The sequence below is a fragment of the Schistocerca cancellata genome, chromosome 2 (genome assembly GCF_023864275.1).
Source record: "Schistocerca cancellata isolate TAMUIC-IGC-003103 chromosome 2, iqSchCanc2.1, whole genome shotgun sequence".
NCBI classification, from domain to species: Eukaryota; Metazoa; Arthropoda; class Insecta; order Orthoptera; family Acrididae; genus Schistocerca; species Schistocerca cancellata.
The window spans coordinates 219,157,329-219,181,036 of NC_064627.1; the positions used below are offsets into that span (position 1 = coordinate 219,157,329).

Sequence of the window (23,708 nt, forward strand, 5' to 3'; positions counted from 1 at the left end):
TAGCTTGGTTACGTGTTTGCATTAGTGCAATTTATACTCAGTACGCAACACACTAATCACAATAAATGTGTCCCCCAAAAATTACGAGTCACACGAAAGATACCCAACCTAATACACACTTTTTCACACGCAAAACAAATTTTTATCTTTGATTGAAACAGTGGAATTTACAAGCGAGAATAAAACAACACACAGACATATAAAACACACAAATATAAAAAACACAACAAGACAAACAATGCAACGCCGATCAACAACGCCGTGAATCTTTTGAAAGTCTGCTCGGAAACAACGTAGAAGTTGTTTGAGCACTGTAGGGAAAAAAAATTAAGATTATAACACGCTCGCAATCTAACATTTCAGAGATTCCAGAGTCTAGCGGAATCACAGAACAGGGTCGCCATGTGTAATGTTGTAACTTTAATTTTGTATGCTGAAATCGGTGCTAATAGACAATGAAAGTGGGTTAAAAGCCATGATCTGTCTGGGGACGTTAACCGTGGATTACTGGGCAACTGTTTCATCAGATATTTAGTCTAGGTTTACCAAGCAGACTAACATTAATGATGATCTTTTAATAGTCATACAAAACCGGTAATATATATATAAAAAAGGAGAATTTAAATAAAAAGAAAGAAATCAGTTTATATTTGGAAATTTATTTTAAGATTGTTCATTGAAATTTCAGCATATTATACGTGAGTTATAACTGAGCTGGTGCCTTATTTACGATTGAAAAAATGTGAGATTGTAATCTTACGGAACACACAAAATATGGAGCCAAGATTGGGAGACTGCATACAACACTGCATTCATAAAATAACACACGAAGAACATTGAAACATAAGCAAGAAGAAATTAATCACAACCAACAGATTCAGTTTTTACCCAAAGAAATTACGTTCATACCACAATCCTGTCCGTCATGTAATTACCACACACTGGTATACTAAATTCATATTAACTCTTTGTGAAATCTTCGTAAAAAGAATAGCTGAGGGCTACTTTGATGATTACACCACATGCTTCACGTGGTCAACTTGGTTTACACAAAGCGTACAACTCCACAAAAATTTTGATAATTAAAATAAATTAGATCGAAAAGCAATTGACAAAAGAAAAACCTTGAACTGGTTACTAACGTCTTACTATTAACCTGATGGGTCAAACAGTTATATAAGCACGTGGTAGTGGTCTCGCAAAGTACACCCCACGTGGGCTGAACATAAAGAAAAGTTGCTATATTGAAAATATAGTCAAGACGAGACGTTATAATCACACAAGCATTCGCATTTAAGATTGATCTTAGTTAGAGTTACTGATCAACACGTAGTTCCACTTTACTCACAAAGTAGTAACAAAGCAACTACCGGAAAATAATCTGAACTTCACACGAGAATTATACTGCGCTGCAATTTAAGATAACATCGGATATTTTAGACCTAAACCCGAAATAAAGGTGATTAAATTTTCAGTTAGGCTGAACTTAAGAAATCCATTGTCCTACGGACTTAACAGACACGCGCTTAGCCGGAGATCTTACCACTTCAGACGCTCGCCACGGCCACACTGCAACTGCCCTACTGCCGAGCGTGCTTCCTGTGGGTGGCTCACAAAGACCAACGGAAGTGGCCAGAGGGGCAGCTTCCTATACCAACATGACAACGGACGGACAGGACCATACTAAGGATAGAAACCTCTTTGCTTTTAGGAAGCGTAGTTACCTGTTCCGACGTTGGTCCTACTGTTCTCTAGCAGACAGCCTTGTCTGCTACCCTCAAGCATGCAACTAGAAATACATATGCTCATTCATCCTCTCACACAAAAGGGAAGGGGGATGACAGTATCTTATCATATACAGTATATAAAAGAAAGCGGATGTAGGTTCCGTATGAGACTGTGTGACATGAATTACATATAAACTGTGCTTTAAAGTGTAGTAGTGTGACAGATCGTTCTTGTTTATGTGTAAAAGTAACACGTTCCACTGCTCAGTCTCCTCCCAGATAGTCAGAAACGCCACAGTACATTTAGAAGAGGAATTTATTCCATAAATGGCAACAGATTTAAGAAATTAAACATGAAAGGAATCCAACAGAGACCTTTCAAAGGTATACATAGATAACCTATGTATGCATCTTTTTCTGTAAGGAACATAGTACATATTAATAATACTTAAAAAATGATAATTCCAGTTATTCACAGAGCAACTTTTAGTGTTACATTCTTGCTTTAACATAAAAGGATGCAATTTACTTATTAAATAAGGTAGAACAGAATATAGAATAGTCTAATGGGAAAAAATGGCTTTGGAGAAACGAAATAAGAATTACCAAAGCTGTTAACTCAGACATCCAACAGGCATTGTTCCACCAAATTTGTAAAATGGGTAAATTGTCCTTCCAGTATATATGTCTTAACCATATCAACATTGTGTAGTCGATTTTTATGACCTGTATGTGGGTCAACCAGGAACAGTGCCTTAGGATGTTGTATTCCCACCATCTTAAAAGGACCACAATACTGTTGGAAGAACTTATCCGTCTCTTTCTTTTTGTTGGAGCTATGATGGACATCTTTCACTAAAACTCTATCAACTATGCTAAGAAAGGGTACATCTGCTGTATTGTTAAACCTGTGTAGACTACTCTGGGCTGATTCGTGTAACTTACCTATTATCGTATTGTCTGTTACTGCTGTCACTTGTTCCTTTGTAGGATGTCATCTAAACAATTTTAGTAATGGCTCTCCCATAAATCTCATGCATTGTATCTACTGGTGATAACCCAGTGGACATATGGGGTAACTCACTCAGTATATCCTGGAATCTACATCTACATCAGTACTCCACAACCCATTTTACGGCATGTGGTGGAAGGTGGGTATCACTGCTAGTCATTTCCTTCCCTTTCCACCCACAAATAGAACCAGGGAAAAATGACTGTCTACATGTGTCTGCATGAGTCCTAATTTCTCATATCTTATCTTCATGGTGCTAACACGCATTTTATGTTGGAACCAACTTAATTGTTCTGCAGTCAGCCTCAAATGGCAATCCTCTAAATTTTCTCAATAGTGTTCCTTGAAAAGAACATCGCTTTCCCTCCAGGTATTCCCATTCGAGTTCCCAAAGCATCTCCGTAACACTTCCATGTTGTTCAAATGTATCAATAACAAATCTAGCAGCCCGCCTCCGAGTTGCTTCGATGTCTTACTTTATCAGACCTGGTATGGATCCAAAACACTTGAACAATACTCTAGAACAGCTCCAACTAACATCCTACATTCAGTCTCCTTTGCATACGAACCACACTTTTCTATAATTCTCTCAATAAGCAGAAATCAACCATTCACCTTTCGTAGCACAATCCTCACATGCCTGATCCATTTCACATCGCTTTGCAGGAATACGCCCCGATATTTCAATGACATGACTGTGTCAAGCAGGTCACTACTAATGCTGTATCCAAACATATGGGTTTTGGTCCCTACTCATCCACATTAACTCACATTTTTCTACATTTAGGGCTAGTTACCATTCATCACACCAACTAGAAATTTTGCCTAAGTCATCGTGTATCCTCCTACAATCGCTCAACTTTGACACCTCATTGTACACGAAACCACCACCATCATCAAACAGCAGCAGATTACTGTCCATCCTTCCCACTGAATAATTTATATATATAGAAAATAATAGCAGTCCTCTATAACACTTCCCTGGGGTGTTCCTGATGATACCCTTGTCTCTGATAAATATTGTTGACAAAAGAACACAGATGAAAATTGAAATGGAAGGTGGGGCTATAAGTACAAGTAAAACGAGAAATATATATAATGAACACAATAATGTGGACAAAAAATGGTGATAAAACAAAAGAAATTAAATCAAATTAATACACAATATTAATTAAAAACACATGAAGAAATATTTCAAGTGGAGAAAGAATTATAGGAGGAAAAATGAGAGCAAATAAAGAACTTGCTTTATAAATAAAATTGTGTGACAAAGGAATGTAAATAAGAACTTACATTTAAATACATTAAGTAAATAAAAATGATGACCAAAGTTATTTTGATAAAGATTTTAAAATAAAAAAATAAAAAAAATTACTGCACAAGGCGAGATTCGAACCCACATCCTCCTTCATATTAAGCTGTTACACTATCCATTATACCACACAACCAGATTATACAACCCAGCTATTTTAACACTATTGAGTGTCACACGAGATTCTGATTTGTTTATTTAATTTTTTTTTTTTTTTTCAGTTACTTGCAAATGAGAGCTACCAGTCTGAATGGCTGCAGTGTATGATACCTGGGATCTTAACCTACATCATCATGTAGATAGTTTGAAAAAGTTGATCCCACCACTGGGGGCCTCTCATCAGAAATACTAAATTTGGTAGAAATTGGATCCTTTAGATATATGGCCTACAGTTACTGTGAGAAAAGCAGTAAAGTTTTTTTTTCCACTGTGCTTAACAATCAAAGATTTTGCTGAATAATATCTGAAGTGTTTTGCTGGAATCTTTGATGAAGGATCTCCAAATTATTGTGTAATCAGACTTCATTCTCCTGTTATGTTTAAAATCATGTTTGAGCCAACTGTTGTGTACAACCATTTGTCCTCCTTCAGGTTGGTGGCTATGATGGTGCTTCAAGACAATGTTTAAGCTCTGTTGAATGCTATAATCCTGAAATAGATTCTTGGTCACCAGTCGCAGAGATGTCTGCACGGAGAAGTGGTGCAGGTGAGAATACAGCACTATCCTTTTTTGTAATTTTTGAACTTAGCAAGTAGCTATTGTAGTAGCCTGAAATTCAAGGCAGAAACTATTTAATTTAAATGTATCGTGACCCTCTAATCATTCACAAAAATAAATGACAGTGCAAAGTGAAGACATGACAAGAAATGTCTAGAGCAATGACAATAGTAAAAATATGATCTACATCTACATTCATACTCCGCAAGCCACCCGACGGTGTGTGGCGGAGAAAAATAGTATATGGAACAATTGAAACCATGTTGTTACAATTATAGGAAATGTTCTCAACAGAATGGGCAGAAAAGTTATGATGAGGGTCAAAAACTAGTCACAACTAGTACATGGAAGAGAAGAGCATGTAGGATTCAAACACAAAACAGAGTTAAAGAAGGATGCACAACAATAAACTTAGTTTCTGTGATTTGTTCATTCCTGATTTTTTTAAAGTTGCTGTTGAAACAACGATTCAGTGTATTAAAATATATACTTATGCTGTTATTGTAGGTGTTGGAGTTCTGGATGGAATTTTGTATGCTGTTGGAGGACATGATGGCCCATTGGTACGTAAAAGTGTTGAGGCCTACAACCCAGAAACACAGAGATGGACACCAGTTGCTGATATGGCGTTATGCAGAAGAAATGCAGGTATGATATCATATAGCTAATGAAAAGATATCCAGGAAAGAAATGTTTAAAATTAATCAAATAACTACTCTCGCAATACATATTAAGTGAAACCTGACTGTATTATAACAAGGAAATTGCAGCTAGTTATATATATATATATTTAAAAACAAAGATGATGTGACTTACCAATGAAAGTGCTGGCAGGTCGACAGACACACAAACATACACACGAAATCCAAGCTTTCGCAACCAACGGTTGCCTTACCTTAAGGTAAGTCTTTCCGCTCCCGGGATTGGAATGACTCCTTACCCTCTCCCTTAAAACCCATATCCTTTTGTCTTTCCTTCTCCTTCCCTCTTTCCTGACGAGGCAACCGTTGGTTGCGAAAGCTTGGATTTCGTGTGTATGTTTGTGTTTGTTTGTGTGTCTGTCGACCTGCCAGCACTTTCATTTGGTAAGTCACATCATCTTTGTTTTTAAATATATTTTTCCTTCGTGGAATGTTTCCTTCTATTATAACCACATATATATATATATATATATATATATATATATATATATATATGTCTGCTTGTGTCTGTATATGTGTGGATGGATATGTGTGTGTGTGCGCGAGTGTATACCCGTCCTTTTTTCCCCCTAAGGTAAGTCTTTCCGCTCCCGGGACTGGAATGACTCCTTACCCTCTCCCTTAAAACCCACATCCTTTAGTCTTTCCCTCTCCTTCCCTCTTTCCTGATGAGGCAACAGTTTGTTGCGAAAGCTTGAATTTTGTGTGTATGTTTGTGTTCGTTTGTGTGTCTGTCGACCTGCCAGCACTTTCATTTGGTAAGTCACATCATCTTTGTTTTTAGGTATATATATATAAAGTACATGATATTATCTTAGTCTTATTCTGGAGGGAGAGAGGGGTGGGTTCAGGAAGGTCAAAAAAGACGTGCAGGTCACTCAGAACCCGAGAAGAGACAGATACCTGTTGTGAGAATGAGGAGAAACAAGGATCTGCTCTTTCATTGTAAATTTCCTCAACCTAACCCTTTCTCCTCCCCGGGGAAACAACCAATAGTTCTAAAGGTTAGGGGACAGTGCTGTACTTTTGTATGTGTGTATTCTGTCTCATAATTTTGCAATTAATTACTTAGGACATCAAAATTTGTGTCCTCGGACAGTGTATACGCTTATTGGTGCCTGTCGGAAAATACATGGACAGTGTGGAAAGCTGTGTATACAATCATCAGTTTTAACTCTTCGGGGGGGGGGGGGGGGGGGGAAGTTGTATATGTTGTTCATTATTCATCAGTCACATTGTTTCTCCGGTCAGAAAAATTTTGTGTTCTGTTTCTGCAAAACTTTGATAAAAAGTTGGTATTGTGCTTCTTATTGATGTATGTATTAATCCAGGAAAATTATCTGATATGCTGTCAGTTGTCAAGGGAAATAGTATCATAAAAGTGGTTACCAGTGCTTTTTTACTCCTGATGGAAGGAGCTTGAACTACAGTGAGTATATGAATAGATACAAATATGTGCAGAAACAGATTTTGGACTTGCAATCCTGGAACTCTTGTACATTAAGGCAGAGGGCATTGGTCTTATGATGATAGCTTACGTTCCAAATTCTATGGACTGCTCTTCAAGTGCTACCTGTGCCTGGGCCAAGCAAATTCATGATGCAGCTCCCCAAGAATGAATTTAAGCTGATCTGAATTTTTTAAAGGAAAGGAAAATACAGAAAATGAAGTTTGCGAAATAAACTCCATGTGTCTAAACTAAATAAAGTATGTAAATGCCACAAAAGGTAGCAAGCCCACAAATTCTGTTAGATTATTAAGGGGGGCAGGATGTCAAACGGGCCGACTTGGGGCAGAAGAGGCATCATAGGACATTTTAATTTCTACAGTCTATACTTTTATAAATAAATTCATAAAACCTTGTCAACATGACCAGGAAGGATTCAGGATTCACACACGTAACAGTGGAAGTTCAAAAACATAACAAAATATTTTTTTTTTACATGTCAAATTCCATCATTTTTTCACTTACTATTGGCTCCATTTGTTGCTATAGGTACACTTTTCTTCGTAAGTAAGAGAGATTCTTCGATGAATTTCGCACAGCATACAAACCATACTTACAGGTGTATGAAACTCTAGAATTTTCCAAATCTATTAAAAACTGCGGTAAAAATTCAGATTGTTAACAATAGAATTTGAGTTTTTTCTAAACATGAAATCTGAAACATAACAGCTCATTCATTTTTTCGTAAATTAAAGAAATTCTAGAGTTCCATGCACCTGTAAGTGTGGTTTCTATGCTGTGCAAAGTTCATCGAAGAATCTCTCTTACTTATGAAGAAAAGTTTACCTATAGCAACAAATGCAACCAATAGTACGTCAAAAAATGATGAAATTTCACATGCAAATAAAATTTATTGTGTTAAGTTTTTCAACTTCCACTACTACGAGTGTGAATCCTGAGTCCTTCCTGGTCATGCTGAAAACGTTTTATGAATTTAATTGTAAAAGTATAGACAGTGAAAATTAAAATGTCTTGTGGTGCCTCTCCTGTCCCGAGTTGGCCCATTTGACGTCTACCCCCCTTAATTGAGAAACTACACTACTGGCCATTAAAATTGCTACACCAAGAAGAAATGCAGATGATAAACGGGTATTTATTGGACAAATATATTATACTAGAACTGACATGTGATTACATTTTCACGCAATTTGGGAGCATAGAACCTGAGAAATCAGTACCCAGAACAACCACCTCTGGCCGTAATAACGGCCTTGATACGCCTGGGCATTGAGTCAAACAGAGCTTGGATGGCGTGTACAGGTACAGCTGCCCATGCAGCTTCAACACGATACCACAGTTCATCAAGAGTAGTGACTGGCGTATTGCGACGAGCCAGTTGCTTGGCCACCATTGACCAGACGTTTTCAGTTGGTGAGAGATCTGCAGAATGCGCTGGCCAGCGCAGCAGTAGAACATTTTCTGTATCCAGAAAGGCCCGTACAAGACCTGCAACATGCAGTCGTGCACTATCCTGCTGAAATGTAGGGTTTCGCAGGGATCGAATGAAGGGTAGAGCCACTGGTCGTAACACATCTTAAATGTAACATCCACTGTTCAAAGTGCCGTCAATGCGAACAAGAGGTGACCGAGACGTGTAACTGATGGTACCTCATACCATCACGCCGGGTGATACCCCAGTATGGCGATGACGAATACACACTTCCAATGTGCGTTCACAACAATGTGGCCAAACACGGATGCGACCATCATGCTGCTGTAAACAGAACCTGGATTCATCCGAAAAAATGATGTTTTGCCATTCGTGCACCCAGATTTGTCGTTGAGTACACCAGCGCAGGCGCTCCTGTCTGTGATGCAGCATCAAGGGTAACCACAGCCGTGGTCTCCGAGCTGATAGTCCATGCTGCTGCAAACGTCGTCAAACTGTTCGTGCAGATGGTTGTTGTCTTGCAAACGTCCCCATCTGTTGACTCAGGGATCGAGACGTGGCTGCACGATCCGTTACAGCCATGTGTATAAGATGCCTGTCATCTCGACTGCTAGTGATACGAGGCCTTGGGATCCAGCACGGCATTTCGTATTACCATCCTGAACCCACTGATTCCATATTCTGCTAACAGTCATTGGATCTCGACCAACGCAAGCAGCAGTGTCGCGATACGATAAACCGCAATCACGATAGGCTACAATCCAACCTTTATCAAAGTCAGAAACATGATGGTACGCGTTTCTCCTCCTTACACGAGGCATCACAACAACGTTTCACCAGGCAATGCCAGTCAACTGCTATTTGTTTATGAGAAATCGGTTGGAAACTTTCCTCGTGTCAGCACGTTGTAGGTGTCGCCACCGGCGCCAGCCTTGCGTGAATGCTCTGAAAAGCTAATAATTTGCATATCACAGAATCTTCTTCCTGTCGGTTAAATTTCGCGTCTGTAGCACATCATCTTCATGGTGTAGCAATTTTAATGGCCAGTAGTGTATAAATGCGATGGAAGCTAATTGCAAAAGCCATGTATTTTGATACCAGTTACTGGATCTACACAGGTCCCTTTAATGAAGACTGTTGATTCTTATCCATTCTATGGAAACTGGAGCTGTATCAATCCCTTAGCTCAACAATATTTCTCAGTCAAGTAATTTCCTCATAACATGAAAAGAAGGAATGTTTTAGTTTAATATCCAGTCATTAGAAACAGAACAAGACCTTAATTTATTCTTTTCATGGCATTGGCTCTGTTGTACTGTAGATTTAGTTTGAAAGATATTCAGTTACTTTTTCTAATAGTTACGTAACGAGCATGCAGTGTGTAACAATACAATTAATGTCACCCAGTTTTATAAATCATACAGTTAATGTCAGTCAGTTTTATAAATCAGTCCCAATTACATAGCAATAGCATACCAACACACACCAACAGTGTTAATTGCACTGCAGTGTTGATAATGTCACAGAGAGAGAGAGAGAGAGAGAGAGAGAGAGAGAGGCCAGGCTTTGAACTTAGGTCTCTTGCTAACTAGGCAGATGCACTAACCACAATGCAACTGTGGCATGGTGGTTTTGCACAACTGCATAGGGTATGCTTGCAAGCCTCTCTCCTGAATCCACATTCCCATTGCCACTGTGCCAGGTGGGTGTGGTGGTTAGCGTATCTTGCATATTGAGCAGGAGACCCACATTCGAATACTGGCCTTGGTACAAATTTTTGTTTGTCACATCAGTCTGCACATATACATAATAGATTTTGGAGACTTGGAAAGGCCTCTGAAACCATATAGTTTCATTAGATTAAAGCGCCTATGCGGCTACAGGCAGGACGCTGTTTTGTTCTATGCTTAGGTGCTACTGCAATAGAATTAGAGAGCCTCTGCAATGCTTCTCAAGTTCAGGGGAAATACCAAGTGGGCTGAGGCATGAATGGGAAATTTGGATTAAGGAAGGAGACATGCCAGGTTATCCATGCAGTTATGCAAAGCAACTGTGCCAGGTTGCCTTAGCGTGAGCAGGAAGCCCAGGTTTAAATCAAGGCTTTGATACAAATTTTCATTCATCAGTTCAGTCTGCAAGTATACATCACTGGTACCATTTTAGAAAACTTACCAACATTAACTATATAATGAAAATTGTGGGGCACTGTGTGTTAGCTGTACATGTTTTTGAAAATGTCATTATAGTTCTGAAAGAGGTATGAAATAAAGAACTCTGTTTGAATGTGACTGTGGAGGAATTTTTTAATCAAGTTTTTCACCATAGCTTATTTAGGGAAACTAAGAGAATGAATTGGAAAGATTGCACTGAAGTATGTTGTGATATAAATAAAAACAAAAGTACATTCAAAATGAAATGATCTCACTCATCTGAAGCCTGACTGCACTGTGACTTCTGAATTTTGTGTGAGGAAACTAGCTAGTCTTCAAACATTGTTGAATTCATTGTAAGGCCATCAATATTTTGTGGGGAAAAATGGTACACCAGTGACAAGTGAGTAATGTTTGCTCAGTATTTACAATATCATGTTTCATCTACATCTACATGAAAATTTCTCAAGCCCTTGTACAGTGCATGTCGGAGTGTACCCTGTACCACTATTAGTCATTTCCTTTCCTGTTTGACTTGCAAATAGAGTGAGGGGAAAACAACTGTTTCTGTGCCTCTTTATGAGCCCTAATTTCTCATATCTTATCGTTTTGGTCCTTACGTTCGACAGTCATCTTCAACTACTGGTTCTCAAAATTTTCTCAATAGTGCTCTTGAAAATAGCATTGCCTTCCCTCCAGGTATCCCCATTTGAGCTCCTGAAGTATCTCCACACACTTACACATTGTTCGAACCTACCAGGAACAAATCTAGTGGCACACCTCTGAATTGCTTCGACGTCTTCCTTCGAGCTGAGCTGGTACGGATCCTAAACAATAGAATAGTACTCAAGAATAGGTTGCACCAGTGTCCTATACATGGTCTGCTTCATAGGTCAACCTTGCTTTCCTAAAAATTATCCCAATTAACTGAACTCAGCCATTCTCCTTCCCTACCACAGTTCTTACATGCTCGGTCCATTGCACATCACTTTGCAGGATTATGCCCAGATATTAAATGACATGACTGTGTCAAGCAGGACACTAGTAATACTGTATCTGAACATTACAAGTTTTTTTCTTCCTTCTCATTAACTTACATTTCTCCACATTTAGAACTAGTTTCCATTCATCACATCAACTAGAAATTTGGTTGTAGTCATCTCATATCTTCCTACAGGCACTCAACTTTTACATCTTTCATACACCACAGCATCATCATATGACTGCAGATTGCTGCCCACCATGTCTGTCAAATGCTTTATGTGTATAGAGAACAACAATGGCCCTATCACCCTTCTCTGAGACACTCCTGATGATGCCATTGTCTCTGATGAACTCTTACTGTCGAGGACAACATACTGGTTCTATTACTTAAGAAGTCTTTCAGCCACTCACATATCTGTGAACTTATTCCATATGCTCATACCTTCGTTAACAGCCTGCAATGGAGCACTGTGTCAAATGCCCTCTGGAAATCTAGAAATATGGCATCTGTCTGTTGCCCTTCGTGAGAAAAGGGCAAGCTGAGTTTCACACAAGCAATGCTTTCTAAAACCACAGTAATTCGTAGACTTAAGCTTCTAAGTCTCAAGAAAGTTTATGATATTCAAACTGAGAATATGTTCAAGGATTCTGCAGCAAACCAAAATTAAGGATATAGATCTGTAATTTTGCAGGCCCTTTCTTCAACCTTTCGTATATACTGGCGTCACCTGCACTTTTCTCAAGTCTCTTGGCACTTTGTGCTGGGTGAGAGTTTCACGATAAATGCAGGCTGTGTAAGGGGCTAATGCCATAGAGTACTCTTTGTAAACCCCAATTGGGATTCCATCCGGACCTGGGGATTTATTTGCTTTCAAATCTTTCAGTTGTTTCTCTATGCCAGGGGTGCTCATTACTATATCTCCCATATGGGAATCTGTTCAATGGTCAGATGGCAGTATGTATGTACGATTCTCCTGTGTGAACAGTTTCTTGAATGTGAAATTTAAAACTTCGTCTTTCTTTTTGCTATCTTCAGCTGCCATATCAGACTGGTCGACAAGGGACAGAATGGAAGCCTGAGACCTGTTTAGCATTTCCTTTAATGGGTCATTTCATCACAATTGCTCTAGAGGATCACACATGACCATCATGTATTTTGATGAAATTATGTAAGAACATTCACACGTATTTTCAATAAACAGTGGTAAAGTTTTAAGTTCATCAATTTAGTAGTTGTGGAGGTATATTCAACCCACTAATGCAACTTTTAACAATCTACCCCAAGGTTTCCACCAACTTTGAGACATAATATCTCCACTAGTATTTTCTTGAAAGAAAGGAAACTAGCTCATCTTGTTCATCTTTTTATTATCTCTTAAGTGACACAATTTAAAAAAAGGGGGGGGGGGGGATTTAAGTGCAATGTTCATATGGATAATTTGAAGTAAAGTAGGCCAAGAAAAGAGCCTCTTGAGAAAATGTGAAGTTTCGCTTCTTATATCTCCAGCAGTAATTGCAGGATAGACTTAAAACTTTATGTATAACAACTTACCAATGTACTGTGTTAGAATATAAAATTTCATTCGCCTACTAGTTTCCATTACTTTACCTAGAGGGGAAAAGTTGATGATTTTTGTGAAAATGTCAAAACTGGTTATTTTTACCCACTTTTACAAAAAGGTATTTTCTCCAAACATTTTCGTTAGAAATATTATGTTCCAAACCACCTAATAATGTAGATTTGTGTTTGAAATGCTATCATATAAGGCCCTAAAACAGTGGCAAGGTGGAGGTGCAGTGAAAATTTGCCCATATTATGCTGCTACTCAAATGAGACTTCTTTTATTTTGTTTTACAGTTGTTTAGTACATTCTGAGGAAGGTAATATCAAAAGTTCAGAATAGAAAGTGAGTTCGAGTGGGAAGAATTATAAAAATGGGGGCGGTATGTCTTTTGTTGCATCTCATCATAGCATAATTAAGCAAATTTTTATGTTATAAAAACTACAGAATCAAACTAATTATATACTTAAAAATTTAACTGTGCATTACCAAGGCACCAGGGCTCATTGTACACCAGGTTTTTACACCACTGTCACATTGTGTAAATTTTGTTGAATTTCAGAGTAGTTTACCTGACATGTTTTGGAAAAGGATTTGTGTTAAATGAGAATTTTGAGTGTGACTTTTGATTTTGCAATGCTGTTGATATGCTAGTTTAATTCCAGCTTAAAGTATAGCATATTTTGTATTTGCAAACTTTGCTGTTCATGTGCAATATAAGCGTACTAGTGAAAAATTATATAAATGTCTTGCTATAGTTCATGGTAGCTTGACCATGGTTGGTTTCTTCTAAAGTGAGAAAACATGTATTCCTACCACCATAGAGGCCATGTCCAGTAGCTGTGCAACTGCAGCCATGAGTGGGTTTCCTTATCACAGGATCCCAAGCCGAATGAGGGTTTCTTCATACAGTATCCCAAGGCTAGGTTCCTTCCCACAGGATCTAATGTCTGATAAGGTTTTTGTTTTCGAGGATCCCAAGCCTGATGGTACATTTCTTTGAGTGTTCCAGGCCAAAGCTAGAAGAGGTGTCTTACAGGGCCCTTAGCTTATGTTTACTCCAAGCCGCTCGATTTATTTAGATGTTTCATTAATTTGCTGTTGAATATCATGAGAGAAACTACAGTGCCAGAGATATGATGTCATTGATGGCACAGGAATTACTGTAATAATGTGAAGTTTTGGAACATAGAACTTTTCATCCCTAATTGGTTAATGAAATAAATCTTCTGGGCAGTGTGAATGCTTAAAGCTTCATTCTGCTCAATGGAAATGTCACAGAGATTTCCATTGCACCATTGTTTTACATAAATGCATGCAGTGTATTGTTCTGGCTGAAGTTTTGATGATAATATACTTGCTTCACTGTTGTCACTAACTTCAGCCGCCCGCATCTCGTGGTCGTGCGGTAGCGTTCTTGCTTCCCACGCCCGGGTTCCCGGGTTCGATTCCCGGCGGGGTCAGGGATTTTCTCTGCCTCGTGATGGCTGGGTGTTGTGTGCTGTCCTTAGGTTAGTTAGGTTTAAGTAGTTCTAAGTTCTAGGGGACTGATGACCGTAGCAGTTAAGTCCCATAGTGCTCAGAGCCATTTTTTTAACTTCAGCCAGAAAAGATGATGAATCATTTGAAATACTGATGATAATTATTGCTTCATCAGTTGGAAAAAGAATGATGATTTTTCTCTAGTCCCTGCTAAAGTATGCCCATGTTTTAAATCTTTCTTCTTGTGATCTTATTTTGTTCAGTTTCTTCTTTGCTGGTGAAAGAAAAATTAATTCTGTTAATGACCTCAGTGCAGAATATGTCTGTAGGCGTAAGAATCTCCCAATTAAATGACTGTTGAAAGCTTGCTCTCATTGTTAATCACTTTGGTGTACCTCAGATCCCATTGCAATGTTACTTTCTATAACACAGCAAAAAAATTCCATTCTGCCATCATTTCAAAGTCTCTTTTATGATAACACAAATTGAAATTTTTTTTGAAATTTTTGTATTGGTCACTGGGGCCACCACTGAAATAATTTATGAGATATCTGAGAAAACGGTGTTTTCACATATTTCATCAGCTCCTTGATAAAAACATGCATAATAATTTTGTCATTTGTGCCAAAACTGGCAGATTCCATCTTCTGATTTGGGTGAAAATAAGCAACGAATCAGAGATTGTTATTTGACTATTTTCCATGTGAAAATGTTTGCTGCATCATGAATGATAAATGAATCATTTTCAGCGAAATCCAGTAGGATAATAATTTTTTCTTCCTTTAGATCACATTTAAAGGCTTTAAGATGCAAAATTTTATGTTAGGCAATGCAATAATGGCATGACAGACTCCAAATTTTTGTTCCTACTTCTTCAATAAATTTTATGCTTTGCATGGTAATAGTGTTCATAATCAACATTGTACAGTATTTAATTCTCTTTCTCTTTTCTTTCTGTGCTAATGTCTATACAAAGTTAAAAATAAAACATTAAAATGTGCAATCTCATTTATTATAATTGTAAAAACAAAACACATTCAGGAAACTAACTTTTTTGTTCAGACGTAAACCTGTGCCATTAATACAGGTAGATAGACAGTACTATATATCTTTAATGCACTCTCATCTAGAAAATTGAGCGATGTGGTATATTTGAATAGTAAGCAGTGCAGTTGTACTTTTACAAACATATCAGCGTCATAGATGTCAGTGCCTGAGGATATTTCAGTAGTCTGAGGAATAACTGGGTGATGCTAGTGTCTGTATCACTGATTATCGATATATTGTCACTGTGATCTCTCTCTGAGATACTTTCTGATTTAAACAGTGGGAAGTCCATGATGGAATAACAATAATATGGAAAGTGTAGGTTGCTACTCACCACATAGAGGAGGCATTGAGTCACAGACAGGCGCATTGAAAAAGACTGCTAAAATATTTCAACTTTCAGGCAAACTCCTTCAGGCAAAGTAAAAAACTCATAAACAAGCACAACTCACACACACATGACCGCTGCTTCCTGACTGTTTGGCCCGATTGTGAATGTGTCTGACAGGCATGACTTGTAATGTGCTGGTTTCGTTGGAAGGCATAAGGAGGCAGCATGGGCAGGGATGGGGAGGGTTATCAGGGTGGGAGGCGATGCTCTGCTGCCCATAGGAGAGTGCAAGGATGTGTTGGGGACAGGATAGTGCTACTAGGTGCAGTGCTGGTTGTTATCCAGGGTGGTGGGGAGGAGGAAAGAGAGTAGAAAAGGGGAAAGGACTACCGTATTTACTCGAATCTAAGCCGCACTTTTTTCCGGTTTTTGTAATCCAAAAAACCGCCTGCGGCTTAGAATCGAGTGCAAAGTAAGCGGAAGTTCTGAAAAATGTTGGTAGGTGCCGCCACACCTAACTTCTGCGGTCGAATATGTGTAGCGCTACACAGGCGTGCTTTGCAGGCACAAAGATAAATACTGGCGCCAAAACCTCTGCGTCAGTAAAAAAAAATTTTAAAAGAAAGGTGGAAGACGAGCTTTTTTCTCCGCCCCGAAGTTCGACCACTTCATCTTCATACATTATCCAACGAAGTAAATACAAATTCCGTATTGTTCATCTTCGAATGTAGCAGCATTTCAATGTACTACGAAAATCCGACTGGCGAAATTGTTTGGGATCTTTGTCAATATGGCCAACTCTACGTTCTGAATTTTTTCCTACCTGTGAAAAAAGATGGTTGCTAATAGGAACTTTCATGAATTGTGAATCACACACATTATTATCTTCACCATGAGAATAATACGAATATAAACATTTTGCCATGAATTCTTTCGTGTTTGTTGCTATCTCATTTAAATCCTGTCTGCCTAATAAACTACGAAACTAGAGTGAGACAACAGCAAACGCGGAAGAATATACATATCATGTCATGTTTATATTCGTATTATTGGTTGGTTGGTTGTTTCGGGGAAGGAGACCAGACAGCGAGGTCATCGGTCTCATCGGACTAGGGAAGGAAGGGGAAGGATGTCGGCCGTGCCCTTTGAAAGGAACCATCCCGGCATTTGCCTGGAGCGATTTAGGGAAATCACGGAAAACCTAAATCAGGATGGCCGGACGCGGGATTGAACCGTCGTCCTCCCGAATGCGAGTCCAGTGTCTAACCACTGCGCCACCTCGCTCGGTTCGTATTATTCTTATGCCTAATAGTGATACAGTCAGAATTGAAGCACGGCAATTGACTAGATTTTTAAATCTAAGATGACTAATTTCTGTACAGAATATAATGTACTAAAGAGGCGTCTGCAAAGATTTTCAAACGGAGAAAAATTTTCATTAAACTCTCGTTCAGAACATCTTCTATCATACGCAGCCTATTATTTGGTTCTTGTTGATCATTATCAAAGAAAGCAGTAGTGTAAGTAACAACAAATAGCAGTCTCTTGCCATTGTTTCGATAATGAGACGATTCCTCTCTCTCTCTTTTTAAATTGTAAGCGGCGGCAGCGCACACAAAAGCAAGTCATGCCGCGAGCGGCGACTGGCCGTAAACACTCATTATCAGAATGCGACAAACAATGCATGACACAGTACAGTAATGCATTTTCAGCTTAGAGTGACATAAACACCTATAACAAAGAGAACGGCACTTACCAGATCAAAAAAAATAAGCAATCAATTCAAACCAGACGAAGCACGTGAAAAAGGAAGGGTACCCGAATAAATACGGATGGAGCGCCTGACGCCTAGCAATGGCTACCTGGTAAAGCTTAAATGCTAAGGTTACGACTCGAACCAAACTACTGTAGCTGTATCGTCATTTATTCGACCTAAATTGTCTCTCATATTACAATAAACCAACTGTGTTTCGATTTGGAGGTGTGGCCTAAAACTTTTCCTTCCGCTTGAATTTCGAGTCTCAGACTTAAGGTGCGGCTTAGGTTCGGGAAAATTTTTTTCCTTGATTTCGAGTCTCATTTTTCAGGTGCGGCTTAGATTTGAGTGCAGCTTAGATTCGAGTAAATACGGTAGGTGCATTGGCAGTATTGAAGGTATGTGAATTGCTGGAATGGGATCAGGGAAGGGGATAGTTAGATGGAGGATAGGGACTAGCAAAGGTTGAGGCCAGGGGGCGTACAGGAATGAAGTGTGTGTTGTAGGGAGAGTTCCCAACTGCGCAATTCAGAAAAGCTGGTGTTGGTAGGAAGAATCTAGGTGGTGCAGGCAGTGAAGCACTAATTGAAGTGAAGCACATTGTGTTGGGCAGCATGTTCAGCAACAAGAGTGGTCCAGCTGTCTTTCAGCCACAGTTTGGTGGTGGCCATTTTCGCAAATAGATAGCTTGTTGGTTGTCATGCACACATATAAAGCAGCCCAGTGGTTGCATCATAGCTTTTTAGATCAAATGGCTGCTTTCACAGGTAGCCCTGCCTTTCATGGAGTAAGAGATGCCCGTGACAAGATTGAAGTAGTCGGAATACCACTGTGACAGGGGGAGAATATTCCTCATCTCAGGTAACAAAAAGTGGTAGTCGAAATCCTGGAGGAGAATGTGATTTAGTTGCTCAAGTCCTGAGTGGTATTGAGTCATGAGACGAGTACTCCTTTGTGTTCAGACAGTGAGTATGTGGGAGGTGATAGGTGACTGGAGAGACAAGGCGTGGGAGGTCTGTTTCTGGACAGGGTTGAGAGGATACTTTTGGCCTGTAAAGACATATTTGAAGAGGGACTGTTCATCACTACAGTCACTACAATTTATATGAAAAATAAATCATTTTTGAAGATTTTTCTGTCTGGGAATCTGTTGCCATTTGCTGTTGGGTCCAATATTTCACCATAAGACTGTTGATAATCATCTGAACTTATTGAGAAATACTACCAACAGTCAAAAGAAACAAGACTGTTATTATTACTAAAGAACTGTTTGCCATAGCATGTAGGTGAATGACTGTCTTCTGATGGATACTTGGCAGGTTTCACCAAAATTGATCGGTTCTTTGGCAATGTATGGACAGTTAACTTCAAATGTCTTAATGTCTTCTTAGGCTTCACACACATCAAAAGAGAAAAGTGTGGGGAGGGGGGGAGTTTTTACCCTCTAGCAAAGGACAATGACCTTTTTGTACTAAACTTCCCATCCACTGTCACAGAATTTTCTGATGATACATATCTCATTGTAAGAATACAGTTCATGGGCAATAAACAGTCTTGCACAAATGTGCCATGAGAAATAGTTACTTGTTAATGCAAGTAGTTTCATTTCTTTTGTGCTGGCATAATATTCTTCAACTATAGACTTTTATGGAAAATACATTTAACTGTCAAGTAATGTGTGCCAAGTCCGCCCCTCGTGGTCTCGCGGTAGCGTTTTCGCTTCCCGAGCACGGGGTCCCGGGTTTGATTCCCGGCGGGGTCAGGGATTTTTCCTGCCTCGAGGTGACTGGATGTTGTTGTGTCATCTTCATCATCGTCATTCATCCCCATCACGATCGGAGGAAGGCAATGGCAAATCACCTCCACTAGGACCTTGCCTAGTAAAGCGGTGCGGGTCTCCCTCATTGTTCCCCTATGCTCTGTAAAGAAGCATGGGACTTCATTTCATTTCAATGTGTGCCAAACCCCCCAAGCTGTTATGTTGAATAGATTTCTTAAGGGCACGGGCATTTTGCCTTGTGACTGCTTTTAGAACAGCTTCTGAAAATGTTGTGAAGTCTGACAGTTTTTTGATCTCTTGGAGAAAAACTGAGTTTGATGATGAAAGTTTGGTGTTAAGAATAAATTGTATGACTGCCTGTATCATTCCTACCACACTGCATACTGAACTTCTGCTGTACCTTAATTGGATATTCATAAAACCAAATCACTTTGGATGCATATTTCATATTATTGAAAGTAGCCAACTTCATTAGGACTAGCACTAATATTTTGACTGACTGCTTGCAGAACTTTGGGATATTGTGAGATGTACTCGATTTGTCTTACCCCCACTTGGATCAGTTACTTGACTAATCATATGCCTTTTTTTAAACATCTTATACTTTCAGGCTTTCCCTTTGCTACCCCATCTTTTTACAAGTGCTCACTGTTCACATTGTGATTGTTGCGGAGGGGGGGGGGGGGGGGCAATAACTGGGCATATTGTGCTGATCGAGGGTAAGAATCATATCTAACCATGTACCAAATTGATAATTTACAGGTGTGGTCTCGTTGAATGGTCTGCTGTACGTGGTGGGTGGAGATGATGGTTCATCAAACTTGGCATCTGTTGAAGTCTATAACCCAAAAACGGATTCGTGGTCAATGCTCCCATCCTCAATGAGTATTGGGCGCAGTTACGCTGGTGTGGCAATCATTGACAAGCCCATGTGAAGACCAGCCTCAGCCCACTGGCTGCTGGTGCTGCTTCCGCCTTGGACCTCAGGCCATGCATCTCCTGACAGGCGGCTGGTCCGCGTGCTGCTGCGTAGGAACTGTGGCCACAGTGAGGGTAGTTGCTCATCAGAGTGATATAACATGAGGGCTGCAGGACAGCACCTGTATGTCACTATGAGGAGTGAATTGGTCTGTGATGTTCTTACCGTCTATTCTGACATTCTGTGATCCTGCATAAACAGCTGTGTGTGTTCTATTTGGTTTTGAATCTCCATAATGTTGTAAACAGTAAGGCCATTTGCACTTAACAAGAGTTCCTATGCAGTTGTAAGTTATCTAATATGAAAGTCCTGTGTTGTTACAGTCCCATCTTTCTGTTCAGGGTAAAAAATAATTATTGCTGGTATATTGGCATTTATTGTGGTCTTAAACCAACAGCTTCATTTACATTTTGATATTTTGTTCTTTTATTATATTTCTTTTTTAAGTAGTAGTCATAGAGTGGTGGAAAATTGTTCCCATTTAGAGAAACTTTTCTCCCTTGAAGTACAAATTATCAGAGCTATCCCTGTGAACCTAGGCTAAGCAGTTGCAGCAGGAGTGAAATGAAGTTCATATAACACTCTTTAAGATCATCTATCATAGTGATTAGCATTAAAATATCTTAGTCTTTTTTTACTAAAATAGTTTTCTACATTCCATTGTAAATTTGTAATTAAATTTGGGTAAAATGTAAGCTGAATGTCAAGAATGGGATTACAGTGTACAAAAGACTGAGTATATAATAAATGTGAGAAACAGTGTCATTGCTGTGTGAGGCATAGAACGCTATCTTTTTTCCAAAGTTGTAACTTCATAGTGTTTAAAAACACACCAGCTATTTTTAAAACTGTGGCCACATTGGAATAATCAGTGGATTTTGCAGAGCTGCCCAAACATTTATTTGTAATTTTTTTCTTTATTTGTTTTCACAATTTTACTACTTTATTTATAGTAAATGCTTTGCCAAAGCTTCATAATTAACATTAATAGATTGTTTTACTCTTGAAATTTAAAAACCAGTAGTTAGTGGGTCTAAATTGTAATAGATAGATTGGGAATAGTTCAAATGAAAATATATTAATCAGAAAAAGGAATCACCTTCAGGAATTGTTGTCAAATGTGGTATGTTCAGTGTTGAAATTCAGTGTGTATAGCATGTTTCCTGTTGCTGGTCAGCATTGGTCTTGTTTTGTACTCTGCTTTTATTCAAATTTGTACTTTTAATTTTTTTATATTTTTACAAATATTTTGTTTATTTTGATTAATATTGATGAAATAGTGATTGCCTTAATTTGAGTTTGGTTTGCTTAGGTGCTTAGTTGTAGGTTTATCACTACATCATTCTAGCACATGTCTGTGGCCGTTTATGTAGACATAATGTTTGTAACAAGACTGTATAAAATTTAAAGTCTCCAATTCCAACCCATTCCTCAGTACTGAGGTAAAAGCAATCATCACAACACATCAAATAAGTGTTTATATGTCTTGTATTCTGTTAACTCAGACAATGACCAATACGATAAGGAATAATATTAAGTTTATAGTCTTTGTAAAGGACATATTACAACTAAGAATGTGTGAGACATCACATTTACAGGAGTCATAACATTTTGAATTAAGTTAATGAAAACTCATTCACACTATTTCTTTCACTACCAGACAAACTAGTTACTGCCAGGTGAATCTTGGGCAGGTCACATTAGTGTAGTAGTTTACTGGTACATTTTTTTACTCAACTTAGAAAGATGTTGTGAATTATTTTTCCCAGTGGATGTCTCTTTCCTTTCTGTCTCATAAAGAATCAGTTTATTTAGTTCCCAGATGCTGTTATTAATATTCATTTTATTATTCCCTTTAATTTATTTTGTTTTAAAAGAATATTACACAAGAAGGAATGTAGCAGTGTCATGCATGTGATGCATTTAATAAAAGTGCTTCAATGTGATTGTTCAAAATCATTCTAATCGTTCTAATATGTTATTTGCAATGTTCTTAAAGTATAGATCATTAACTTGGGGAACAAAATAAAATCACCTTATTACTAAATGAGTCATACAGGCACCAGCCCATACAAAGAGAACCTAAAAATTTGTTGTTGTATGAAATACTTAAATATTGCAGTTATACTTCTGCCGTAAAATGAAATAATCAAACACATTTCATTGTTGTACTTGGAGACAACTGCGTAATAAATGGTAAAGTGTAACAATATTAAATGTTGTAATATGCTGCGCTGAAACTACTTCAGAAGTGAAATTAGCTGTATGTGTTAGAATGTAGAAATGTAGCTCTCACTGTTTCCATTAACTTTGGTGTAATGACATAAAAATGTGATACATTGGACACATTTAAAAAATTCCTGAAATTAGAATATAGCTAGAATGTATTTTTTGATGTGCTCTTCTTTGATTTGTTTTCTGCCTGTACCTGTATAGTGAATTATGAAACAGCTCCCTTGGCTAGAAGACTGCCACTACCATCTTTTTAAAAACAACTGGTGATATATTTTGGTGGATTAGTGTGCTAGATGATAGATTATACCTATTTTAAATTAAATGACAATTGCTTATTATTGCCAGTGGATTTTGTAACATTTGATGTGAAATAAAGAAACTGGAGCTTTTCACAATGTATTATATTTTTGCAATTCAAGTGGTTCCAGAAAACTGCGGTCAAACAAATGATTGCATTTTCAGAATATTGTATGTTCACGAAGAAGCACATAGAGATGTGAATGTTGTGAAACTAAATCATGACATTTTTTAACACTTACAGCACGGTGCCCGTATGCCATACGGGCACGGCCGTCCTGACGTTGACGACGGCGCCCGTATACCGTATGGGCGAGATTTTATTTGGCAGCGTAAGCGCGTTTAACGCGTCTCTGAAGTAGTTTTGTCAAGTAATGTGGAGGTAGTTCATTCTTCTTCCGCAAGAAGCCAGCACTTATCGGCTATCTCATACTGGGAGCAGTTGTGAGCACTACAAAGATGAAGTTTATTCACAGGTGTTTACGATCGCAAAAATGGCACGCAGCGAGTTGACGGAGGCTGAGATTTTAGATATTCGTTACGGAGGTGCAGCACCTGAAACTGATGATTCTGACAAGAGGATTCTTACTCTCCAGACAAAAGTACAAGTGATGATTCAGGTATGTATGTGTGTCAATTGTTTATAAATTGAAGAGTTTATTACCGCGTTTTGTATTGTGAGTAGGGTTCATTACTTCATTTGCGTTTAGTACTTTTTAGTACTAATGTTTGAATTTT

At 38.5% G+C, this 23,708-nt stretch overlaps 1 protein-coding gene across 5 annotated transcripts in view; it reads left to right on the top strand.

The window, feature by feature from the left end:
* The window catches only part of LOC126161545 (ring canal kelch homolog), a 163,166-nt gene extending 140,096 nt beyond the window's left edge, over positions 1-23,070 (top strand). For all 5 annotated transcript variants that reach the window (XM_049917473.1, XM_049917474.1, XM_049917475.1 and 2 more), the window contains 3 exons: positions 4,643-4,757; positions 5,277-5,417; positions 20,222-23,070. In XM_049917473.1, the coding sequence (XP_049773430.1) occupies positions 4,643-4,757; positions 5,277-5,417; positions 20,222-20,394 (429 nt within the window). In that variant the 3' untranslated portion in view covers positions 20,395-23,070. The remainder of the gene's footprint in view (positions 1-4,642; positions 4,758-5,276; positions 5,418-20,221) is intronic.
* Positions 23,071-23,708: the final 638 nt, after the last annotated feature.